At 35.6% G+C, this 24,676-nt stretch overlaps 2 protein-coding genes across 2 annotated transcripts; one reads left to right on the plus strand and one right to left on the minus strand.

Annotated features, from left to right (window-relative positions):
• Positions 1-19,750: 19,750 nt before the first annotated feature.
• On the minus strand, positions 19,751-20,158 carry LOC145297002 (uncharacterized). The gene has a single exon (XM_080143223.1). The coding sequence runs from the start codon at positions 20,156-20,158 to the stop codon at positions 19,751-19,753; it is 408 nt and encodes a 135-aa protein (XP_079999349.1).
• Positions 20,159-20,730: 572 nt separating this feature from the next.
• On the plus strand, positions 20,731-21,252 carry LOC145297003 (protein CFDP2-like). Its single transcript, XM_080143224.1, has one exon. It carries the CDS (start codon positions 20,731-20,733, stop codon positions 21,250-21,252), a length of 522 nt encoding a protein of 173 aa, XP_079999350.1.
• The last annotated feature ends 3,424 nt before the right edge of the window (positions 21,253-24,676 follow it).

The raw sequence follows: 24,676 nt of genomic DNA on the forward strand, positions 1-24,676 counted from the left end.
CGGAGAATCCAAATAAAACGAATAACCAATCCTCATCTCAAAAATTCAGAAACGTAAAAAAAAGCCTTTATACATACATGCGTGAGGTGTGTATACAAGGTCATCTATTGTTCTGGATCGTCACTGTTTCATGATCGCCGTTTCTTCTAGTTATTGTCATTCGCCTCGTCCGTTTTATTTTGATGAATAAAACATCTCCTGCAAGAAAGACACAAAGGAGACGTTCGTGTGGTTAAACAATCAAGTGTTAACTATTCTACATGTGCCGCGATAGACTGTTAACTATGCCGCACTTCCAACTGATAACTTCCGGGGGTAAATTCGAAAAAACTGCTGTCAAAACTTGCTAATTCAACATTCAAATTCAAATCATGTGAGTCTCTGAAAATCAGTTCTTTTTTTTTTTAATTTAAACGGGAAGCATTTCACTTGCATATAAGATGACAAGATCGCAAACATATAAAGAAAAGCATCAGTCTATTTTTTTCTTAATTCCCTAACTTATTAAGTTAAGAAATGAGCGTCGCAAACCGACAGACATGGAAGTAACATTTGTTGAGATTACCAGTTTTCTACAACATGTGTATATCCTGTTCGCTTTACTTCCAATAAATCTTAAGATCTTAAAGCCCATGTTTCTCTTACTCGAAAACGTAACGTCATGTCATCGTTTGACTCCTGCTTTGTCTTCAAAATTTAAGCTCCTGCACCAATTCACGTCATTTGTCTCTGGATACAATTCTGTTTGAGAACAGAGCTAGCATGACATGTGTACTAATGTGACTGTTTGTCAAATTTCACACTAACTAACTTAATCGCTACTTATTGATGTAGGGCGTAGAAGGTACTTCAGAAGCTTGTGCTGGTGATCGGTCTTACAACTAAGCAAGGAAACACAGACATCAATACTGCAATCGAAACAGAGCCCGTATGGTGGCTATATAAAAATACCGAGCCGTGTGCGAAACGATGTCACAGTAAGGAAAAAGAAAAAGAGTATGAAATGGACAGAGATAACGTTAGAGAGGATGATCATATTAGAGTGTAAGTGACGTCACGGCCATAACGAAAAGCCACGCAGGGTGAAAGAATGAGGAAATAAATATCGTTGTTACATAAAAAGGAGTCGAGTTATTACTTGTTCTACGTTCTTTGCAACGTACTTTGCTACAATGTATGAGTCCCATGTGTAAACGTGCGTAACGTTACATAATGACAAAGAGTGGCTTCCGGGCCTTGATAAGTGGTGACCACCGTGTAAAAAAAAAAAAGAAAGAAAAATGATTCTGAGTCTGACATTTACTCCTGATCTGAAATTGAACATATACATCAAATTTGTCGTCAAGTTCGCTGGAAAAATAGTGGGATCATTCTACTACTCCAAGAGATATCCCACTACTGATGCAATTGTCTACCTTTATAAAAGCCAACTACGTCCAATGATGGAGTATTGTTGCCACATCTGGGCATGAGCTGCTAGAAAGATCTTATCCTGCCTTGACAGAATTCAAAATAGACTTCATAGCTTAGTGGGGGATGCCCTTTTCTCTTCCCTGCAACTTCTTTCCCACAGAAGAGATATTGCGAACCAGTTTCTGCTTTATCGTTATTTTCATGGCAAGTGCTCTCCTGAGACCCAATCTATAGTCTCACTTCGCCAAACTTTCACAAGAAACACTCCTCTAGCTAAAAACTACTACCAATAATTCACCCACTCTTTATCTGTGCCTAAACCCATATGTAGATTCCATGAACAAACTTTCTTTCTTCGAACTGCATGGCTATGGAACTCTTTTCCGTTTCCCTGATTTCCAGCTCACTACAATATAGTCGTCTTCAAGTCCAACGTAAACAAGTTCTTGATGAGCCGTTCCCTTGAATAATCAATTTACCAAATTGCCACTACTAAACGATTACTACGATATTGTCCCATCGCCTACTGTACACTTATTAATCGTCGAGTTGCCTCCTGGCTTTGATAAGTGGTTATTACTTTGTAAAAAAAAAAGAAGAAAAAGACCATAACCATAGCTGGAAACTTTATTGAACTGTGTCCTCAAGTGTAGAATTGTCCGGATTTGCATTTTGATGGTGCTGGCAATGGTCTTGTTGTCATAACTTGGTCGGTAGCAAGCATGAGTTGTACAGTGGCGAATCTTCGATCTCGCTTGTTGAACATTGTGTCACTTTCAGACATGATAGAAGGCTCCGATCGCTCTTGGAATTTGTACACAACTGGTCAACTAGTAAATGGTCTGCAACAAAAAAACTGCAAACCGGTTTTCATCAAACGGAAATAGAATCATGTCGACTTTTCTAAGCAGACAATTTTTTCGTTCAACCCTGTAGTATGAATTTTGGCGAGGGTTACATAGAGTACATGTCAGGATAACCTGGCGGCAAATGGAAATAGATCCAGTCCATCTAGTGTGATTGAAACGAATGTTAAAAGCTTAGCTTCTTAGACAAAATGCCCTGAAACTGAAGGTGTTAAATTTTAGATAGGAATGATCACGTGTTCAGGTGGCAGAACAGAGCTTTCAGTCAGTTTGAGTCGGAAAGCCAATACATGCCCAACAATGTAGAAATCTAAGTGAATATTTCCGAGAATGACTCCATATACCCCCCTCCTGGAAATATATATGAAATAAAGTGATTTTTAGATCATAAACTGCTTCAGCCATTTCCGGGATTGGCACTATATACCAGCTCCTAAAATCTTTTGATCTTCACATAGGTAGAATACTGTACAAGTATCTTATTTCTTATTTAAAAATGAAATTACTCGACGAGTTCAAATAATTTTTTGTTGTACTAACTATTCTATGCATCACGTGTAAGAGTTTGTTTATTTTATTATACGGGTACTACATTTTTAAATGGTTGTTTTCTATACATAAATAGATTCGTCTTGCGATCACAACCACAAGATCGTGACCCACACATATAAAAGCGAGGATAAAAAGAATGAAGACCAGCGACAGATTTTTTTATCGTTTCTTGACCGCTCACTGGAAAAACATGTTTGTCTGTTTAACGTTTGTTTAACATTAACATCTTACACAAGCTGTTATAGTTGCTTTCCTGTACTATCCAGTTTTGATATTAACTTCTTTACCTGACCTTAAGTTAAGTTGAAGACATCTGGTGACAAACGCCTCATTAATATATGCGAAAGAACTCTGCTTCATTTGAGTACGAATACAGCAAATAAAGAAAGCATTTTATAAGTCTATGTTGTGTTTATTTCTTATTTAATAACAACCTGGACATTTAATTTTTTTTTACTTTTAGAGATTAAGTCTTTCTTTATTACTGCAGCATTACGTTTCTGGATTTTTGAGAGGATGTTTGATAATTCGTATTATTTGGATTATCCAGACTACTGATCTCATCTTGGGTGTTATTTTAACAACGTTTCGGTCGATGTAATCTCCGACCTTCTTTCGGTGTATCTTATTGAACTCGGAAAATTTTCTGTCATAATCGGGAATCTTTCTCTTGAACTCGAAAATCTGCACTGAATTAGAAACAGAACCGCTTATTCAATCCACGGGGCTAACATGCTCTCGTTCCGTCAGCCATGAGTGCATAGACATCCTAAATACGTAAATAAAGGGTTCTATTCGAAATTCCGTGCAGATTACTAAGTTTGACAGAGAGGTTGCTGAGTTTGAAAGAAAGATTCCCGAGTTCGACAAGAAATTCTGATGTTAAATCGACAAAGCACGTTGTGGAAATAACAATCAAGATGTGGTTGAATAATACAAATAATACGAACTGCAATACGTACTAGTAGGGTCGCATAGAAAATACCACGTTGTTTTATATATAAATCTGTATAATTTGCTGTTAAAAATAATATGCCTTTTGAAATCATAAATACAAGGGTGGTTCCAAAAGTAATTTCTCCTATTTTTGTATCACTCAAAACGTAAAACTACGTGAGGGTATTAAAGCGAACAACCTCTTGTACTCCACAATATAGTTTTCTACATAGTCACGATCATTCTAAATGCGCATTTTATAACCGCACAAGCAAAAAGGCCCAGCCTATAAAATCACCATTAGATTCTTTTATACGACAGGGGCACTCGAAATGATTTTTTGTTCTGTTTAGAACACAATTGAACCATGATACTTGACTTTTCTACGTCTTACTTAAATTCACGTGATTATGTAAAAATAATTTCATAAAATCAACAGTCCGTTCTTTGATAAGACAGGGGCGCGTTCGAAATGAATGTTTCTGTTTAGTGCACAATTAAACCATGATGCTTGACTTTTGCTTTTTAAACTTTCATTTAGGCTATTATTTACAGATTTTATAAAATCAGCAGTAGATTCTCTACAGTGTAATGTAGACTACAATTTATTGTGGACTAAATCACTGTGAGGAGGCATGTGAATCTTCCCCCCCCCGCTACACGAGGTAGGGTGGGGCTAAGTAAAGCAGTCAATTGATTTAATTAAAAGATGAGCGATTTCACCGATTTTGAGGACAATAAAAAGTATGGAAAGGTGGAAAATTTATTGATCGTTCAATCCCGGACAGCGTCGATTCTTTTTGCTAGTAAGATATATTTTTTTATGTATTTTTTCTTTTTTTTTATAGAAGTCGCTTCAAACACGGCATCAGATCACTTGACGTGAGAGGCAATCATGAAATATAATGGGATAAATAAAACCATTTCAAGACAAATCAAGCTTGAAAGAGACCATACCATCAGTGATACGATTACTTCATTTCCATGCAGGCTACCCAAAAGGAATGAATGAGGTTACAAGGATGGCTGGCAAAGGTCGCATTCCCACACTCACTCTCTATCCACGCGTATTGCCTATGTTCCCTTCGAAAAAGGGTTCTATGCTGTCTAGCTACCCTTATGCTGTCTCCAGTGATGACGATGGAGCCTGATTGTGCCGCTGTTTACGATTTTATCACATCTTCTTAGGGCATTATGTTTTCTTTTTGCTGCCCAGTCTTAGATCACTACAAGTCCTTCTTTTAACCTGCCTGAACCAGTGAATATGGTGTGTGACCTTATTAAACATCAAGTTTTCAAAGAAGAGAAGATAGAATATGGTTTAAACAAAATTCAAAAGTAAACAATGTTTTAAGCCAATAATAAAGAAATAAACAGACAACTAAAAAGAGACTCATTTATCTTTATTTATGGAATGAGAATTTATGGCATTAGTTCCTCACGTATTAAGTAATGAGTTTATTTCCATCTTTCGCTATGACGTCCTGTTTGCTTCTTGTAGACTCATTTATTTATAATTTTTTTCACATTTACTTAGAGTTATTTCTGGTAAATTAGCCGATATGGAATTTATAGATGTTTTGCACAGATTAAAAGAACAATATTAACATCACCAAAAAAATTATGTTTTTAATTCTTGGTTTGTTCTTATTATCAGAACGGAACAATTTTTAAAACAGCATTACATACTAGTCTTATATTCAAGTATTCATTTATACGCTAGCGGGGGCACCCGGCTTTGCCAGTTCGAAAAATACACTTAAATATACTTTAATTCATGTAGATTTCTTATTTCTTATTATAGAACCAATTCCAATTTCAATATTATATTGTACCTATTATATAGTAGTGATTCCAAAAGTTATATAAAAATGACTTGGGTCCCATCAGCTAGAATGCAAGCCAAAACATTTAGCGCTCCAACCACATCGCTTATGTCCATTTCAGTTTGCCTATACATGTCTGTAGGCGTTATACATCCATCCAACTAAAGATTTCACTTGTTATAAACCATCCTTTGTAGAAATTACTATTTCCTGTTTATTTCAATGTTATGTGAACAGTAGGTTAAGAGTTTATCGAATAAGTGTTTGCACGCAGACAGACACACACATACATCTACTGTTTGATTTATATAGAAATTAGACTTCTGGTCTGTTTAAAATTCTTTTCGATTATCCCTAGGCAACGCCAAGACACGGTTTTGTCAGTTGCATATAATCCCCAGGGGACGTTTACGCCATTTCGGCACAAATACCGCATAAAACATTTTATTCTGTTTATATAAACTTAAAGTGTGTTTAAATATTGACATATTTGTAAGGACAAGATTCGCTCCGAAACGAATTAACAATTTTAAAATTAAAATATCTGAGATTCATAAGAAATTTTATCTATAAACATCAATTGAGCAATATTCCCAATAATTACAAGAAACCATCTCTACAACAAATAGCAATGGCCAAGAACACATTACCCAATTATAATAGGAATGAAAACAGAAAAAGCAAATAAGGGGTTCAAAAAATACATATACAAATAAAACAATCTAAATTAAATAAAGTAGGATCCAAAGCTTTAAATAGTCTAGATAAAAGAAAACAAAATAAAACTTGAAAATGTTCAAAAACTGTTCAAAGCTAAAAATTTTACAACAACAAATGAAATCTTAAGAGTAAAGTTCCGGAAACGAACTGCTCAAGAATTCAACAAAATACAAATATGGTCTTAGCAAAATCCTCGTAGAACTTTGAAAATCATATAAACACTTGTAAGTCCTGGTAAAATCCCTAAAAACATCTTGTGAATTTATGTGAAATTAGAGATATATATCATGCTCGGCATCTATTTATCTCTCTCTAAATGGTAGCCGAATGGATACGGTCTCCGCTAATCGAGCCAGAGATGTCTCGTGTCGCGGGGTTCGAATCGTTCGACTGGTAGTAATTGTGACACCCTGCACTGAAGAATCCCGAAAGGATGAAACACTAGTGTCTGTAAGTATTTAATTATTATAGTAAAAAAATAAATATATATATATATATATATATATATATATATATATATATATATATATATATATATATATATAAGATATTAAGGACTATCCACTTATCTAGTGTTTCCTTTTCAGATTAAATATGTTTTTAACTCATTTCAAAGTGGTTTTTAACATGTTTTATTAACTATTTGCTCGTATATATATACATACATATATATATATATATATATGTATATATATATACATATATATGTGTATATATATACATACATATATATGTATATATATATGTATATATATACATATATATATATATATATATATATATATATGATGAGAATAATGGAAATAGTATTGCGACAAAATAGAGAAATAAAAGGGAACAAACCAAATTTTTTCCATTATATATATATATATATATATATATATATATATATATATATATATATATGTGTGTGTGTGTGTGTGTGTGTATAATATACAAACATTTTTTTTTATTTATAAAAAAACTTTTGTACATTATGCAGATCTGTTTCGTTCACGAAAACAATCAACGTATGTATGTCACATTTAATATTTATTTCCGTGAGTATGTCACAAAAATGCAGAAATTTCTTAAAGAGCAAAATGCATACAGATGTAATACGGAAAATTCAGGAAGGTGCAAAGAAACCTTACGTCGGTCTTTATTCTATAATCAGTAATCTTGTTTTTTTTGGGGGGGAGGGGGAAGTATATAACATCATTATTACTTTGTAGACTTTAATTGTATAAGATCTAATTTAGTTGCAAGTTACAAAATATATATAAATACGCATAAATAAATCGTAATATAATATACATACGTATGTGTGTGTGTATGTGTAATTTGAAGTTACTATTTTCCAGAGATAAGGTAACCAATGAAATATAACGAGGTTAATAAAAGAGTACTCAAAACCGAAGAGAGCAAGGCATATTTTCAATTTGTTTTTGCATAAGCAGTAATGTATTGTTACACAATCATGAACATGTTTCGGTCTTTTAGTATTTAGTAACTAGAAACCTCTTCAGGAAATCCAGCTTATTTGAAAGAGAAGTGAGTAATGAAAATCAAAAATCGTCTTACAGTAAAAAAGCTGCTAAGGAAAAGTGGGTGAGGTTCAGCTGTACGTAAAACAAGATTAAGTGGGTGTGGATTGTTGTCTGTGTTGGGTGAGAGAATAAGATAGATAGGGTTGACAAATTGGAGACAGTGAAATAACGGAGAGAGATTTTATCTGCGCACATGTATGCTCACATCCCGTCTTAAGATCTAAATGAACTAGTGTATATTATTTATGTTAATGGGTGGGTGTGACATTCATCATCATGTGCTGTCCTTCGTGTCCGAAGACGACTTCCTGTGAACCATCATTCTCCACTTGTCATGGTCGCAACTGAGGGTCTGCCAGCTTCCAGTAGGGATCAACCTGTCCTTTAGATTTCGTTTGACAGTGTCACGAAACCTAAGCTTAGGCCTGCCTATGCCTCGTACCCCATCCCCCAGTTGTGAAAACAGTATCTGTTTTGGTAGTCGGGAGTTCTCCATTCTGTTTACATGCCCGGCCCATCTCAGATTTTTCCGGATGAGCAGGTCATACATGCTTTGGAGGTTGGCTTGTGATAGGATCTCCCTGCTGCTGACAAAGTCATACCACTTGACATTTAGAATCTTCCGGAGGTGTCTCATCATATAGGTGGTGAGCTTGCGGGCTACCAGTTTGTACACTGGCCAAGTTTCTGGACCGTATAAGAATGACGAGAGGAGGATGGCGCGGTACACCAAGCATGAAAGTCAGGTCTTTATTTTGCCAGACCTTCTGTTTGAGTTTTCCATAGGATATAGAGGCGTTAGCCATTCTTGTAGAAATCTCCTCGTCCATTTTGTTGTTGTCCATGACCGTGGCCCCTAGGTATTTGAATTTGCTGACATTGTAAAGCTCCGGGTCTTGAGTCTTAATTGGCTGGCTTGTTGCTGGTGATCCAGGGGATTGTTGGTACACCATTTCGGTTTTCTTGATGTTAGTCTTCAATCCGAAGGCCTTGGCTGATCCTGCGAAGCGAGTTATTATGTCCTGACATTGTTTTATTGGTATTTTAGTATCTTCTTAAGAAAAGTTCAGATTTAAATCAGATTTCACTGTCCAATTTCCCTACACCTCTGTTGAACTAATAAGGATCCATTGGGGGAGGGTAAAGAAAAAGTAAGAGACGTAAGGAAGAAGGAGAAAGGGTAAGAGGCAAAGGAGAATTAGAGAAGATGAAGGAGGAGGAGATGGAGGAGAAGGAAAGAAGAGAAAAAAGAAAAAAGTGGGAAGAGAAAAAAAGAAGGAAAAAGGGGGCCTATAAATTTTTTAATGGTGGTAGTTTAACCCGTTTCTTGTTTGTTTATTCTCGCTCTATCAAACCTGTTAACCTACACCATCTTCAATATTATTTATTTAAAGTATTTATTTAAAATTACATATACGTATAGATTACTACGTATATATTAATATGTTTCATAATTTCCTGGAGAAGATGCAAACAAGTATTATTTGGAGTAAGTCTTAAAGTTTATATTATATGACGTCGTGCAAGCTTTTATCATTTAGATTTAGACAATACTTAGTGATTGTTGGATATAAAAGATATGTCAAGATAAGAGTTAGCGGTTGTAGAAATTTTTATTAAAGCGTTTTACAGTCGTGGAAAAATAACTATTGGTTTCACGGATATTTATAATTATATTTATTTATAGTTTATGTTTAGGTTTTAGTTCAATATTGAGATGAGTAATTTGTATTATTTATTCATTTATTTATTGCGCACTATTATTTACATTTGCTAGTTGTTGTTTCACTATTCCTTTGGTCTTCGTCAAGTGGTATCCACAACGGGATAAAAACACTGAATCTCTTAACTGTATTCTTAGCAATTACTGCTTTCCATAGTTGTTGTCGTCTAACCACGTTTTGGCCAACTAAGAGTCTGACCGGCTTTGGGTATGGATTAAAATTACTATCTTCAGACACTGCTAACCTGGAACGGTAGAGATCCAACGTCTCTATCCACTGCACCACAGGCCCCGAAGGGCGATCAAGGTTGGCTTTATAAGACCAAAAAATTCAACCTTGATTGCCCTTTGGGGCCCGTGGCGCAGTGGATAGGGACGTTGAATCTCTATGGTTCCAGGTGAGCATTGTCTGGAGATAGCGGTTTCAATTCAATGAGACGAAAACAATTATAGAGGGCAGTAATTGCTGAGGTGCAGTTAGGAGATTCGGAGTTCCTATCCGGTTGCGGTAACCACCTAATGAAAGCCAGAGGAATAGTTTGCCGAAACGTCGTGAAACAACAACTAAAAGATGAGTCCACAATAAATAAATGAATAAATATGCTTATGTTTCTTGATAGTTGTGTTCTTTTATTGTTTGGGTTAAGTTGTACTAGACGTAATCTCATTTCTACAGTATCAGAGTTATAGAATAGACCGCAGACAACACGCACACATATAAGTTGAATTTATGTTACGGGTAAACACTGTTAATAAAGTTTGAAGGAAAAGCTTTTGGGGATATAACATACATTCTATAGTGGATTGGTTGAGGGGAATATTTGGTTCAAGTCTATAAATGGGCCACAACAAATCTTTTTTACAATAAAAATCTGAAAATTTTTTTTTATAATGTATGTATTTGTAAATCGTTCATTAATTACATTGTTTGCTTGTTTTTTTTAACATCTGAATTATTAAATATAAATAACATTAATGTGACAAATGTTTTCCCCATTCTATTTACTAAAAGAAGTCAATTTATTTATTTATCATCCCTAAAAATCGTAAAATTTGATTTTCTTAAAAAAAAAAAAGTACTTGATTGATAAAATATTCGATGGTCTGCATGTACTGCCCTTGTTGACCCGTATTTCCGCCAGGGGTCGTTAGTGGCATTATCTCTCAAACAAGATGACGTGTGGCAAAGCTTCGATAAAACGTCCGATAATATTTGATTTTCTTAAATAAAAAAAAAACTACTTGATCGATTTACGTGATTTTTGGAATATGAAATCTTCATGCAGTGACAAGTACGTAGATTATAAAGATTTTTTTCAGATTTTTATTGTAAAAGAGATTTGTTGTGGCCCGTTTATAGACTTGAACCAAATTGTTTGTAAGTGACGGGTGTGATCAAATGGAATATATAATTTTGCATATGTATACATGCATAGATACAAGATCCGTGCGCATTACTATTTGTACATATATAATCATTATAAATTTCAGTAAAGTATTATCATTGTTAGTTATTGCCAATATCGTAACAAATAACCAGACATAATTCCCAATTACCATATATGTTTTAATAATCATTATTGCTGCCATAACAAATGATTATATCTGATCATTAAAGGTTTAGTAATGATAGACATTTGGAGTTTTCAATTAGTATTATAACAAAATTGTTAAATCTATGAATAGCATGTTTATAAACATACAAATACATAAATATAAACTGTTGAAACTATGAATAGCATGTTTATAAATATACAAATAAATAAATATAAACTGTTGAAACTATGAATAGCATGTTTATAAACATACAAATAAATAAATATAATCTCTTGAAACTATGAATAGCATGTTTATAAATAAACAAATAAATAAATATAAACTGTTAAAACTATGAATAACATGTTTATAAATATGCAAATAAATAAATATAAACTGTTAAAACTATGAATAGCATGCTAATAAATATACAAATAAATAAATATAAACTGTTAAAACTATGAATAGCATGCTAATAAATATACAAATAAATAAATATAAACTGTTAAAACTATGAATAGCATGTTTATAAATAAACAAATAAATAAATATAAACTGTTGAAACTATGAATAGCATGTTTATAAATATACAAATAAATAAATATAAACTGTTGAAATTATGAATAGCATGTTTATAAATAAACAAATAAATAAATATAAACTGTTGAAACTATGAATAGCGTGCTTATAACTATACAAATAAATAAATATAAACTGTTGAAACTATGAATAGCATGTTTATAAACATACAAATAAATAAATAAATATAAACTGTTGAAACTATGAATAGCATGTTTATAAATAAACAAATAAATAAATATAAACTGTTGAAACTATGAATAGCGTGCTCATAACTATACAAATAAATATAAAACTAACGAATGTAATCGTAAATAGTATTGAAGATAATTTAGGTTAACAGGTAGGATAGAGCGAAAGAAAACAAACAAGAAATAGTTGAAAACTACCACCATTAAACAAATTATAGGCTCCCCTTCCCCCTTTTCTTTTCTCTTCCCCTTTTTATTTTTTCTTCTTTCCTCCTCCTCTATCTGTTCCTCCTCCTTCTTTTCTCATCCTCCTTTGTCTGTTCCCCTATCTCCTTCTTCCTTATGTCTCTTACTTTTTCTTTTACCTTTCCCTCCCTTAACGGATTCTTATTAGTTCAACAAAGGTGTAGCGAAAAGAGACAATGAAATCTGATTTCAATCTTAACCTTTGAGGAAGAAGATACCAAAATCCTAATGGAAAAATGTCACATTCACTCCTTAATTTAAATAATATATACGAGTCCATTTAGATTTTTACACATGCGCAGATAAAATCTCTTTCGGTTATTTCGCTGTCCCCAACTTGTCTCAAACCTGAGTTTTACACCATCCACCCTATCTATATTATTCTCTCACCCCAACACAGACAAAAATTCACACCCACTTAATCTTGTTTTACGTACAGCGAAACCTCACCCCCTTTTCCTTAGCAGCTTTTTTACTGTAAGATGACTTTTGATTTTCATTACTGACTTCACCTTCATATAAATGTGATTGCCTGAAGAGACCTCTAGTTACCAAATACGAGAAGATTGAAACATGCTCATGACTGTGTAGCAACACATTACTGCTTATATAAAAAATAAGTGAATATATATATATATATATATATATATATATATATATATATATATATATATATATATATATATATTAGTGTTGGGACGATTAATCGGAATCAGGAATCAGAAAAATCAGAAGATTTGGGGCTATCGGAATCTGAAAAATTGATGCCTATATTCTGATGCCAAAACGATTCTTTTAATTGTCTTCTTTTTTTATTTGATTTTGTTTAAAGTAAAATGTTCCATTGCTGGTGATAATGATAAAATAATAGATATTTATTGATTTTTAAACCACCAGTGACCCGAAAATCGATAGATGATCCTCTGTAAGTGTATTTTGACGTTTAGAAATATATCTGCACATTTAACACGTGTTTGTACAAAATCGGGGAAATCAACAATCTTACAGTTAAATAGAGATTTATAAAGAATTGGAATCAGAATCGGAATCGGTAACTGTATTGGAATCAGGAATTTAGCACGGAATCAGTAATTGTATCGGAATCGGAAAAAAATATTGGAATCATCCCATCACTAATATATATATATATATATATATATATATATATATATATATATATATATATAGCATGTAAATGCTATGTGTATGTGTATATGTCTGTTAAGAGGCATGTGCTTTATATGCGCTGTTTTCCTTTGACAGTGATGTGTACCGCCCACATCGCTTTTTTGCGTCAACTTTACAACAATTGACACATTTTAAATCTAGCGACTCAGGCAGTAATGATTTCATCTAAACTTGCTTAAAACCTTGATTTGACGGAATTTGTAATTGAAATTTAAATATTTGAGGGAAATAAAAAATTAACGGTTTATTAAAAAAAAAATATTTGAAGTTCGTCACGTGACCTTCGAAGACAGAATTTTCTTCATTTAAAAAATGAAACTATAAAAAAGAATATGCTGACTTGAGGATTACAGGCTTGCTAAACTCTTACTGAAACATGTTTTTTAATGTGTAGTCAACTTTTGTTTATACAAATAAAACATTTCATTACAAGTATATATGTATATACAGTCATCCACATACAGTACTGTTTCGTTGTATCACAACTCATCAATGCAGCTAGACATACATCTTTTTCCAGCTGTGGATCGAACCTACAACCATTGTGTTGACAATCGGCAGCTCTAACCATCGGACCAAAAGTCAATGCCCGTAAATATTTCTCCTCAAATGCCTATTAAATTAGCATTTGCCCGTTGCACAGTGCTCAAACTGTCAGTTTAGTTACAAACAAACAGTGGACTTCGCTTAATCGCTTAAATACGCGTCAGGTTAAAATATATTTACAATATGCTCAACCCAAAGAGGGGGACTTGTTAGTCATCCACATACAGTACTGTTTCGTTGTATCACAACACATCAGTGCGGTTGGACATACACCTTTTTCGAGCCATAAATTGAACCTACACCCATTGTATTTACAGTCAACAGCTCTAACCATCGCACCAAGAATCAGTGCCCATAAATGTTTCTCCTAAAATGCCTATTAAATTAGCATTTGCTCGTCACATAGTGCTCAAACTTTCAGTACATTTGAAAATGTATATCGCATATAAACTACACAGAATTTTTCGCAATCCATTCTCGTGAGGATTTGTAAGACTTTTATGTATCTCCATGTCTAGTAGTGGTTTGCGAATGCTGTTTTTATTCGGCATTTTTTGTATCTAAAGTTACTTCTTTGATTGTAATTTCTGCTTTTAAAATAAATGTACACACACATACATATATATATATCATATGAAATGAACACTGTCTGTATGTGTGTCTGTGCACGTAAGTTTTTTTTCCTATGAACTCGAAAACGGCTGGGTCGATTTTTATGAAATTTCACATGAATGTACATTATGTGACTGGCAATATCCTTAGATAGCTTTTGTATCAGAACGTCTTCGATTAATATCGATAATAAATAATCGAAATAATCCGATGAATGAGAAACAGGCGATTTTGACCAAAGTTAACACCTTACACAGCCTAACATCACAAGTGCATTTGAGAAGTTTTATTACTACACAAGCAAAAAGGCCCAACGTATACAATCAACAGTAAGTTCGTTGATATGATAAGGTCGCATACGAACCGAATGTTCCTGTTTAAAGCACAACTGAAGCAGGATACTTGACTTTTGCATTTTAAACTCTAATTCAAACCATTTTATATAAAATTATGTAATGTAAAATAATGACCGAGTATTCGCTAACCGCAATCTCAGGACTCATAGAAGGGTTGCTTTGTACAATGCAATCATCGCACCCACCCTCCTGTATGGTTTTGAGGCATGGATTCTGTATTGCCATCACTTCAGGCTCCTGCAGTAATTTCACGTGAGACAACTACAGCAGATCCTCGGCTTCCATTATTGGCACAAAGTGTTCCATTCAGAGATTCGCAGGAGAGCTGGAGCTGTCCCTCTAGAGTCACTCGTTATCTGTTGTCAGTTTCGATGTTTGAGCCACATCATTAGGATGCCCTCAAACAGACTACATCGAAGAGTTGTCTTTGGTCAGCTTACTCATGACCGACGAAACACCAGCTGTCCAAAGAAACGCTACATAGACTGCATCAAGCTCACCTCCAGGGGTAGCAATATGCCCTTCAATCTTTTGGAGACTTTGGCTGTGGAAACAGACACTTGGCGCTACACATGTGATTGCGGGATGGTCTTCAACAACGAGTATAAGCGAGCAGCCACGTACCATCAAAACCCAAATCCTGTCTTCCTGTGCTCTATCTGTGCAAAGCAGTGGAGATCACGCATTGGGCTTCCCAGTCATCAACGAACTCACAGAGACAATTAAAAACAAAATAATTTAGAAGACGTCTACATCCACATGGGTGGACCATCATAACTAACTAATATAAAATATAATTTAAAAAAAATCAACAGTAGGTTCTCTACAGTGCAATGGAGACTAAAATGTATTGTGAAGTAAGTCACTGTGGAGTGCCATGTGAAGCTTTCTACCGGTGCACCGCGATGGGTCACTAACTAGAGCAGGCAATCAATCGATTTGATTGAAAACATCGGTGCTTTCACCCATTTCGATGGCAATAAAAATATGGGAGTGTGAAGCATTTGCGGATCATCATTTAGTCCCGGGTAACGTCGGGTCTCCTTGCCTATATATTTATATATATATATATATATATATATATATATATATATATATATATAGAGAGAGAGAGAGAGAGAGAGAGAGAGAGAGAGAGAGAGAGAGAGATAGATAGATAGATAGATAGATAGATAGATAGATAGATAGATAGATAGATAGATATATTGTTTGTTTGTTTGCTGAAGCTAGAATTACATATACGGACATTTTGGTCTGTGTGTGTAGATGAGACCTTGAATGAAAAATGAGTAGACACCAGCCAGATTTAGAACATAAAACAGACGTTTTGTTTTCACTGTTCTTTGATATTTTCACCATTTTTCTAAAAAAAAAATTTCAAGTTTTGTCAAGTTGAAGTTTTTCTCTTTTTTTTTTCTAGGTTCTCATTTTTTGTTTTACTCAATTTTATTTTCGTTCAACACTTTTAAAGTTACGAACGGAAATAAAGTGCTGGACAAAACAAAATTTTATTTGACTTTTTGTCTGTAGCCTGTTTCTTTCCTTTTCTTTTTTTTTCTTCTATTTTCAAAACTATTTTTTTTTGTATTCTGTTTGGAAAATGGATACTTACACAGACTACGTTAACTATTATTGTATTCACTTATACTATTTGAAAGGTATGAGCATCTCCTCCAGGTATGGATAAAATAGCAACTTTTAATTATTTAAAATAGTACGTTTCGGAATTCCGTATATATTCCTCGGTTCGACTGAAATATTCCCAAGTTCAACAAGAAGTACATAAAGAAGGTTGAAGGTTATGTCGACCAAAACGTTGTGAGAATCAGCTCCAAGATGCAAACAGTATCCATAATTATGCAAATAATACGCATTTTTTAAATAGGTATTATGTTTTTGCACTAAATCTTTTATGAAAGGAGCTTCAGACAATGCATAAAGCCACTTGTGGAAAAGGGCTTAAAAGACCGAAAGGAGATGCCTATTAGCCTTAATCTTGAAAAGACTCAGGAGGATTTCAAAGGCAAGAAATCCCAGGAAAAAAAGCTAATAGAAAGACTTCTATGATCAATACAAATCTACGGTGAAGGCGTGATATTACTTCTTGTTGAATTGGCCAAAGGTATTTTCGTCGAAGGGAGACAAGGGCAATAAAATCATCGGCGCACATTCCATGGAAGTGCTTGTAAAACAAGTACAGGGAGGCAATATTGTGGCGATGGGACAGAGACTGGTTTTGGCAGACAATGAATAACCTATTCAGTTACGGACCCTTTTTTTAACTCTGCCTAAGAAAGAGAAAAAAAGAGTCTATTGATTGGTGCACCAGCCAGATGTAGCAAGAATACTAGATGCATAGGCGATTTGTCGCTTTAAGTTTTTATGTTGGGTATGTGTTGTACTCCATAGCAATTGCAATTATAACTAATGAGTTTCTAAATTTAGGGGGAGGGGACTATTGGAGTGAGTGGACTATATAAGTCCATAGACTTAGGGTGAGAGATGGTATTATGAATTTTTATATTTGAGATGAAGGATGTAAAATGAGGCCTTAGATTCTGGGTGAGGTATGGGGTTATGAGATTTTACATTCAGAGTGAGGCATGCGATAATGGGGCTCTAGATTTGAGCCCAGGGAACGGGGCTATGAATCCCTAGATTCCGACCGAGAAAACAGGATATATTTCTAGATTACACACTAGTTGTATCCCTTAAGTCCGATCAAATATGTTGAACTGAAATGCACGGTCTATAATGAAATAAATTATTAAAATAAGATTATACGTCGGTTATCAGGTTCATCACAATTTGAGCGTCATTTTAAAATAACAGGCACAAAGCTTGTGTTTTTATATGAATCTGCATTTTACGCAATAACAACTCACTTGCAATGTTAGCACGAGAATCGATTTTGAAATCAAAATGACTTCCTGGTTGTACTTCGGACACTGGATGCAAATTCTGAACCGAAAAATAATTTAATGCCAAATTCCTTTTTAATTACATTATAAGTTTTGATCGGGGATTTAATTCTATACGTATGTATCATTTGAGGTGAGTAACCAACATCAAACACTTGTTTCAATTAAAAAGGTTGAGACTTGCATTTAACTTTCTGACCTTCTATAATCTCGAGAGTGTAGATTTTGCATGAAATCAATAATGTAATCAAAATGAGAGATTGTTTCCTGTTTGGTGACGTTTGCACTTTTATGAGGACATACGGACAGAGCATATTACAGAATACTTAGACGTATTTAAAATTTCGATTTTATGACACACATTCAATGTAGCCGCCTTCAGCCTCAATTACCGCCTCAATACAGATCTGGAATTGGAAGCATGCCTTTTTCACAAGCGCCAGCATGAGCTCAGTGAATACTCAATGGGTGGCGGTGATCAGGTTAACTTTAGTGTTGTGGGAGGTCATGTAGGTGATGTTCTCGACATATGACCACACAAAGTAGTCTCGCGGGTCCAGGACGGAGAAGGATCGCTGTCATTGAAAGAACACCACAAAGATGTAGCACTCCTTCTGAAACCAACCCTGGGGCCTCTTTGGACTTGTGAGCCAGCACAGAGTTCTGCTACCACATCCAGGATCTGCCAGCGGCCATTTGATTGCAGCAGGGGATCAATAAACTCTTCAGCACATACAGGTACTCTTTGTTGTTGACTTTCAAGCCGATTTCATAGATTTGAGATGACATGATGTGGCCCTCACTTGAAACCACACAAAAGACCATAACTGTGAGCAGAAACTTCGTTGGGCTGCGCCCCCAACCATTGAATTACATTGAATTTACATTTTGAGGATGTTAGCAATGGTCCTGTTGTCATAACTTTGATCGATAGAGAGCATGAGTTGTACAGCAACGCATCTCCACTCTTGCTCGTTCAACATTGAGGCACTTTCAGACATGATAGTAGGCTCCTATCGCTCTTGGAATTTGTACACCCCTGGCCAACTAGTCTGTAGCAAAAAAAAAAAATGGTTTTCATCAAACAGAAATGGAATCATGTTGTCTATTTTAGGGCGACAATTTTATTGTTCCACCCTGTGTGTGTGTGTGTGTGTGTGTGTGTGTGTGTGTGTGTGTATATATATATATATATATATATAGGGTGGAACAATAAAAGTGTCGCCCTAAAATAGGACATGTATATATATATATATATATATATATATATATATATATATATATACTCTTATAAATTTGGTTATTTTGTGTATCGATATTCATATCAAAAACCTGTTTCTTTATTTATTTAAACAGAAAATACAACTTTGTTATATATGGGTAGTGGAATTGCATTAACATCAATTGGAACTGATAAGGTCTAACTAATTTATGTATTCTTTAAACATTCATTTTGATTAATTCCCTATTAGTTTTCCGGTTTTCTTATGGGATGATCATCTTTAGTTAAATATTACCTTAATTAATTACCTTAATTATATTCATGCAGATATTCTACATGATTTATACTTGCGTAATATTTGCCTAAAAAATCTATAGTAAACAAAAACCTATTTCTCCTCTCCTCCCATTGTTCATTTCTTTTCTCCTTGCTCAGCCGGACAAACTTCTTGACTTTGACTCTTCAGGAGTCTTGGTCTGCAGCTTGTCGAATTTGAAGTCCTTTTTGCACACATCTTTAAATCTGAAGGGTAATCTACCAGCGGGGCTGCTGTCGTCTGAGAGCTTGCTATACAGGATGTCTTTGGAGATTCGATCCTCCTGCATGTGCACGACATACACCAGCCAGTGCAGACGTCTGTGGGAGGGGAGGGCAAACATGCTTGGGAGATTTTCTTTGACAAGAACGTCTTTGTTCGGAATACGGTCCTGCCATGTAATGCGTAAGAACTTTCTGAGATTGTGCAGATCAAAGGCATTTAGTTTGTGCTCTTAACCTGTGTAAAGTGTCTATGTCTCACTGTAGAGTAAGATACTGAGGATGCAGGCTTGATACACCCTCATCTTTGTAATCATGGTCAGCATGTTGTTATTCCATGCTCTCTTGATCAGGCGATCCATAGTTGTTGCTGCTTTCCTGATGCGGGTGTTAAGCTCAGCGTCTAGTAAGAGGTTGTTGGAAATGATGGGGCCTGGATAAATGAAGTCGTTTAGCACCTCCAGTACATGATCGCCAATGGATATGCAGGGGATATTGCTGACATCTTGAGCTATGACATTTGTTTTCTTGAGGCTTATTGTCAGACCAAACCCATTGCAAGCATGGGCAAGGCGGTTAATGAGTTGCTGGAGGGCTTCCTCAGAATAGGCAGTTAATGCTGCATCATCCATGAACAGCATTTCTCTGATGAGGGCCATGCAAACTTTAGTTTTGGCGCGTAGATGGGCCAGGTTTAAAAGGCTTCTATTTTGTCTTGTGCGAATATAGACACCTACTTCAGTTTCATTAAAAACGTATAGTAACACAAGTGAGAAAAATCTGCCAAAAAGAGTTGGGGCAAGAACACTGACCTGTTTCACACCACTGAGGATCCATTGTGAGATCGAGAAGGGCGGGGGGGGGCTTGAGTATTGGGCAGATTAGGACCTTCATACACTTTGTTTAGGCTCACACCCTGAAGGGCTTACTTCATTACCACTGCTTAGATACTATGGGTTGTCTCCAACGGTGGGAGGGATCATCAGAATCCTGACTAATCAGCTATCGTCTGGCTTAAGCTGGGCAGCCCCTGACCAATTAGATACTAGCCTGCCATGGTTTGTTTGCTTTATTGGGTAACTGGAGCTAGAACAAAATCTGAAAAGCAGACCAGAAACTGTGCACCTGCCAAAACAAAATCTTCAAAATTTTAAAAACCGGCAGCGCTGAGACTGGCAACTTGGAAGGTTAGAACAATGTCTCCTGGGGTCTCAAATGATCTCTAGATGATATGAAAAAGACAGCCATCATCACCCATCATCATCTAAAGAGGCTCAACATTGACATTACAGCCCTGCAGGAGACAAGACTCGCAGACAGTGGCAGCATCAGAGAACAGGATTACACGTTTTTCTGTCAAAGCAAGGAACCAGAGGAGCCATGTCTAAACTGTGTTGGACTGGCAGTGAAGAACAGCATGCAGTCTGCAGTTGAACTTCCATCCAAAGGCACGCCAAGAATCCTCCCTATGCGTCTCTCCAGCAAATCAGGCCCAGTGAACATCTTGAGTATCTACGCTCTCACTCTCACCTCTAGTGCTGAGATAAAGGATATAAAGAGCACTATAAAGACAATTCATGTTTCAAATAAACTATACCACCACGGTGATTTTAATGCCTGTATCAGAGCCGATTATGACTCCTGGCCTAATTGCATCGGTCATTTTGACATCAGAAAAATGAAGGAAAATGGAAAAAGACCTCTTGAGCTGTGTACATTCAATGACTTATGCATCACAAACACATTCTTCTAAACAAAATCATATCACAGATTGTCCCTGCGATACCCTGATTCCGCCACTGGCACCAACTGGATCTTGTCATTACCAGTAGAGACTCTGTGAATTGCAGCACTTAGGAAGGTCAAAAGTGATGCCCAGAACAATGGCAGATGCTAAACCAACTCTCTGCAGACTGCGGAAACGTTCATGGGATGTATGTGGGACTGAAGATGGCCTTTTGGCCCAGGTATAGTTTAGACTGCACCACTAAATTCAGAATCAGGTAACATTATCACAAACTGCAGAAAACAAATGGAGAGATGAGCTAAATACCATCAACAACTATACTCAGGCGAGAATATAATCACTAATCCAGCAATTGAAGGCATCCCACCCCTGCCAGCCACGGATAGGCTAGATAACCCACTGATGAACTCACTGAGCCATTGACACCCTCCCTAGCGTTAAAGCTCCAAATGGTGATGGCATTCCACCTGAAATCATCAAGCATGGCAAAAATACAGTTTTATTTGATCATCTCTTCTGCTCGAGTGCTGAGATGAAGGTTCAGTTCCATAAGACATGCACGACACCAACATAACAACACTCTACAAAAATAAAGGTGATCGCAGTGATTGCAATAATTACCATGGCATCTCCCTGCTCAGTGTTATCGTAAAAGTCTTTGCTTGTGTAGTACTGAGTAGATTCCAGTCACTTGCAGGAAGAGTTTACCCAGACGACGTGCAATATGGCTTTAGAGCAGAAGGTCAACTGTATTTTCTTTACGACAACTACAGAACAAGTGCTAATAGCAGAGGAAACCACAGTATCTTGCTTTCATTGATCGTACAAACGCATTTGGACTAGTTAGCAGGAACGGCATGTTTGCACTACTATAAAAAATAGGATGTTCCCCAAGATTCTGAGGATGATAACCTCCTTCCATGAAGACTTAAGGGGTTCGATGATTTGAAATAACTTACACACACAAAAACACACACACGGACACACGCGCTCGTGTGTGTGTGTGTGTGCGTGTGTGTGTGTGTGTGTGTGTGTGTGTTTGTGTGTGTGTGTGTGTGTGTGTGTGTGTGTGTGTGTGTGTGTGTGTGTGTTGGCTGTACCGATCCCTAATTCTGCAAGGTTAATTACATCTAAATTTGTGTAGTAAATATTTCTTTATCAAAAGCAATTAAAGAATGCTAATAATCGGGAGTAATTTCCCCTAAACATTTGTAAGGGCTATTTATCCTTAGTTAAAGTTTCTTCTGAAATGATTATTTAAAGAATGCTTCTATATAATCAAAAGAATGAATAGCATTACGTATATTTTAAAAATGAATTGTAGCAAAGTACATTAGTCCAACGCAAATAACATGGTACAACAGTAACAAATTAAAATTTGCTCGTCAGAATTATATAGTAACAAAAGGGAGAAGTTCTGTTTAAGAGGAGGGTCTTATGACAACAAAAGAGATACTACTTCACCTGCTTTCTCTATAAATCGAAGCAGGAAATATGTTACCCACCCCCACCTATAAAAGGAGAACATAATCCATGAGAGGATAATATCATGACAACAAAACAGATACTACAGCTCTTCCCCAAAAAAGGAGATAATTCCTGGAGATGACACCATAACAACAGAACAGAGACTTCATTCCCCAAATTGAGCGTGAAATGATAGTAATGCTATGGTTTCAGCTATGCAAGGAAACATGTGTAAGAAATAATATACTGAAAATTTATGCATCTACCTAAAAAAAAGCAATAAATTTTTTAAAAAATGTATGAGTGTGAATTGATTTCATCTTTTGTCATTTGTCAATTATATATATATACTAGCCTGGGTGTCCGGCGTTGCCCGGGTGTTTGAAGGTGTGTGTTGAGCAAACAAAAACAAAAGTGATAGTAGGCAGACAGGCTCGAACCCATGACCATCCTTGTAGGAAAGTGCCCAGTTGAGAGTGAAGGAATTAATGTTTTTAGCCAATTTTTCGTGCGAAGGGTCGAGCTTCAAAACGATACTGATCTCATGAAAATCCGTCGCCTCTGTCGAAAGTTTTAGGCATACATGATGATTGCAACGTCTTGTCAGACGAGTGCCACTCCCTCAGACATTTAAAATCCATGAGCCCAAATGCCTGAGGGAGTATCTATACAAAGATGATGTTAAAGAGTCTTAGCTTTGTACGACAGCTAAGTCTCTCTCTCGGTTCAAAATGTTGAGATCCAGCAACAAGCAAGAGCAAGATAGCCAGCAACAAATTAAACTGCAGACCAGCTTAATGCGGGTACTGGTCTTCCGCTTTATTGTTTTTTAAATCAGAGATTTGCTTCTCCTAGAAAGGTTGCCTTCACCACGGCTTACGGGAGCCCTCTCTACCCCAATATACATATACACACACACAAATATACACGGTGCTAGTTGGCCGTTGATCCAGAAAAAGAGTTCATTCGCCCTTTGGGAGGTTTTGTTTTTAATCCTTCAGGGAGACTAGCCGCCCTCCTCACCAAACAAGTCTGGTGGGGGAAACCAGTTTAGTCGCCGGTGACCCGACCATGAGGCAGGTAGTACTGGGTTACATGGTACCAGTAGCATATGAAATGACCTGACATTTAGGCATACATACATATATACATACATACATTTAAACAGACAAATGAGATTTATATGATAGGTATATATGTGTGTGTGTGTTTATATAGATTCGCCCTTTATTTATTCCAATCCTTTTATTAATGAAGCTCGATGTAACTACAGAGCATATACAAATAAATGACAAAAAGTCTTTATTCCAAATTCCAAGATGTTGTGCATCATACCGTTTTTTCTTTCAGTGTGTTAAAATGGTCACTTCTTGTCAGCACCTGTTTCATAGCGCAGAAACATTCATATAAGAATTATGTTAATCTTTTAATATTTTCCACCCTGACTCATTCGAAGAATAAGAACTCATTAATTTTAAAAGAAAATAAAAAGAATATGGGCATGATTACATAAATCAAAAAAAAAATCGGAAGAGTAGTTGCAACTGTGTTTAATGATAGTTACGCCATCTTTGATTCCAATATATCTATATAGGTGCCAATTCTCAAGAACTGTGCGATATATATATATATATATATATATATATATATATATATATATATATATATACTAGACTCCCCGTGACCCGTTGGGTCAGTATGTTATATTAGCAATGGAATTCATGTATGAGCGTGACACTTGTGACGTTAAGAAAATAGTTTTTTTTTATATATAACAGAAACATTTCTATGAAAGTATATTAAAATCAAGAATCACGGACAGATCACTCAAACATGAAAAAGTCCTCCTTATTCGTGTAAAGTTAAAACCTATTTTTCCGAATAATCGCTAAAAAATCGAAAATTAAACATGATTTTCCTACGAATCGAACGCTGACGAAAGTCGTTTAGCAGCAAAAAACGC

Source organism: Euprymna scolopes, chromosome 17, assembly GCF_053919585.1.
Source record: "Euprymna scolopes isolate OS-2025 chromosome 17, ASM5391958v1, whole genome shotgun sequence".
In the NCBI taxonomy this organism is placed as follows: Eukaryota; Metazoa; Mollusca; class Cephalopoda; order Sepiida; family Sepiolidae; genus Euprymna; species Euprymna scolopes.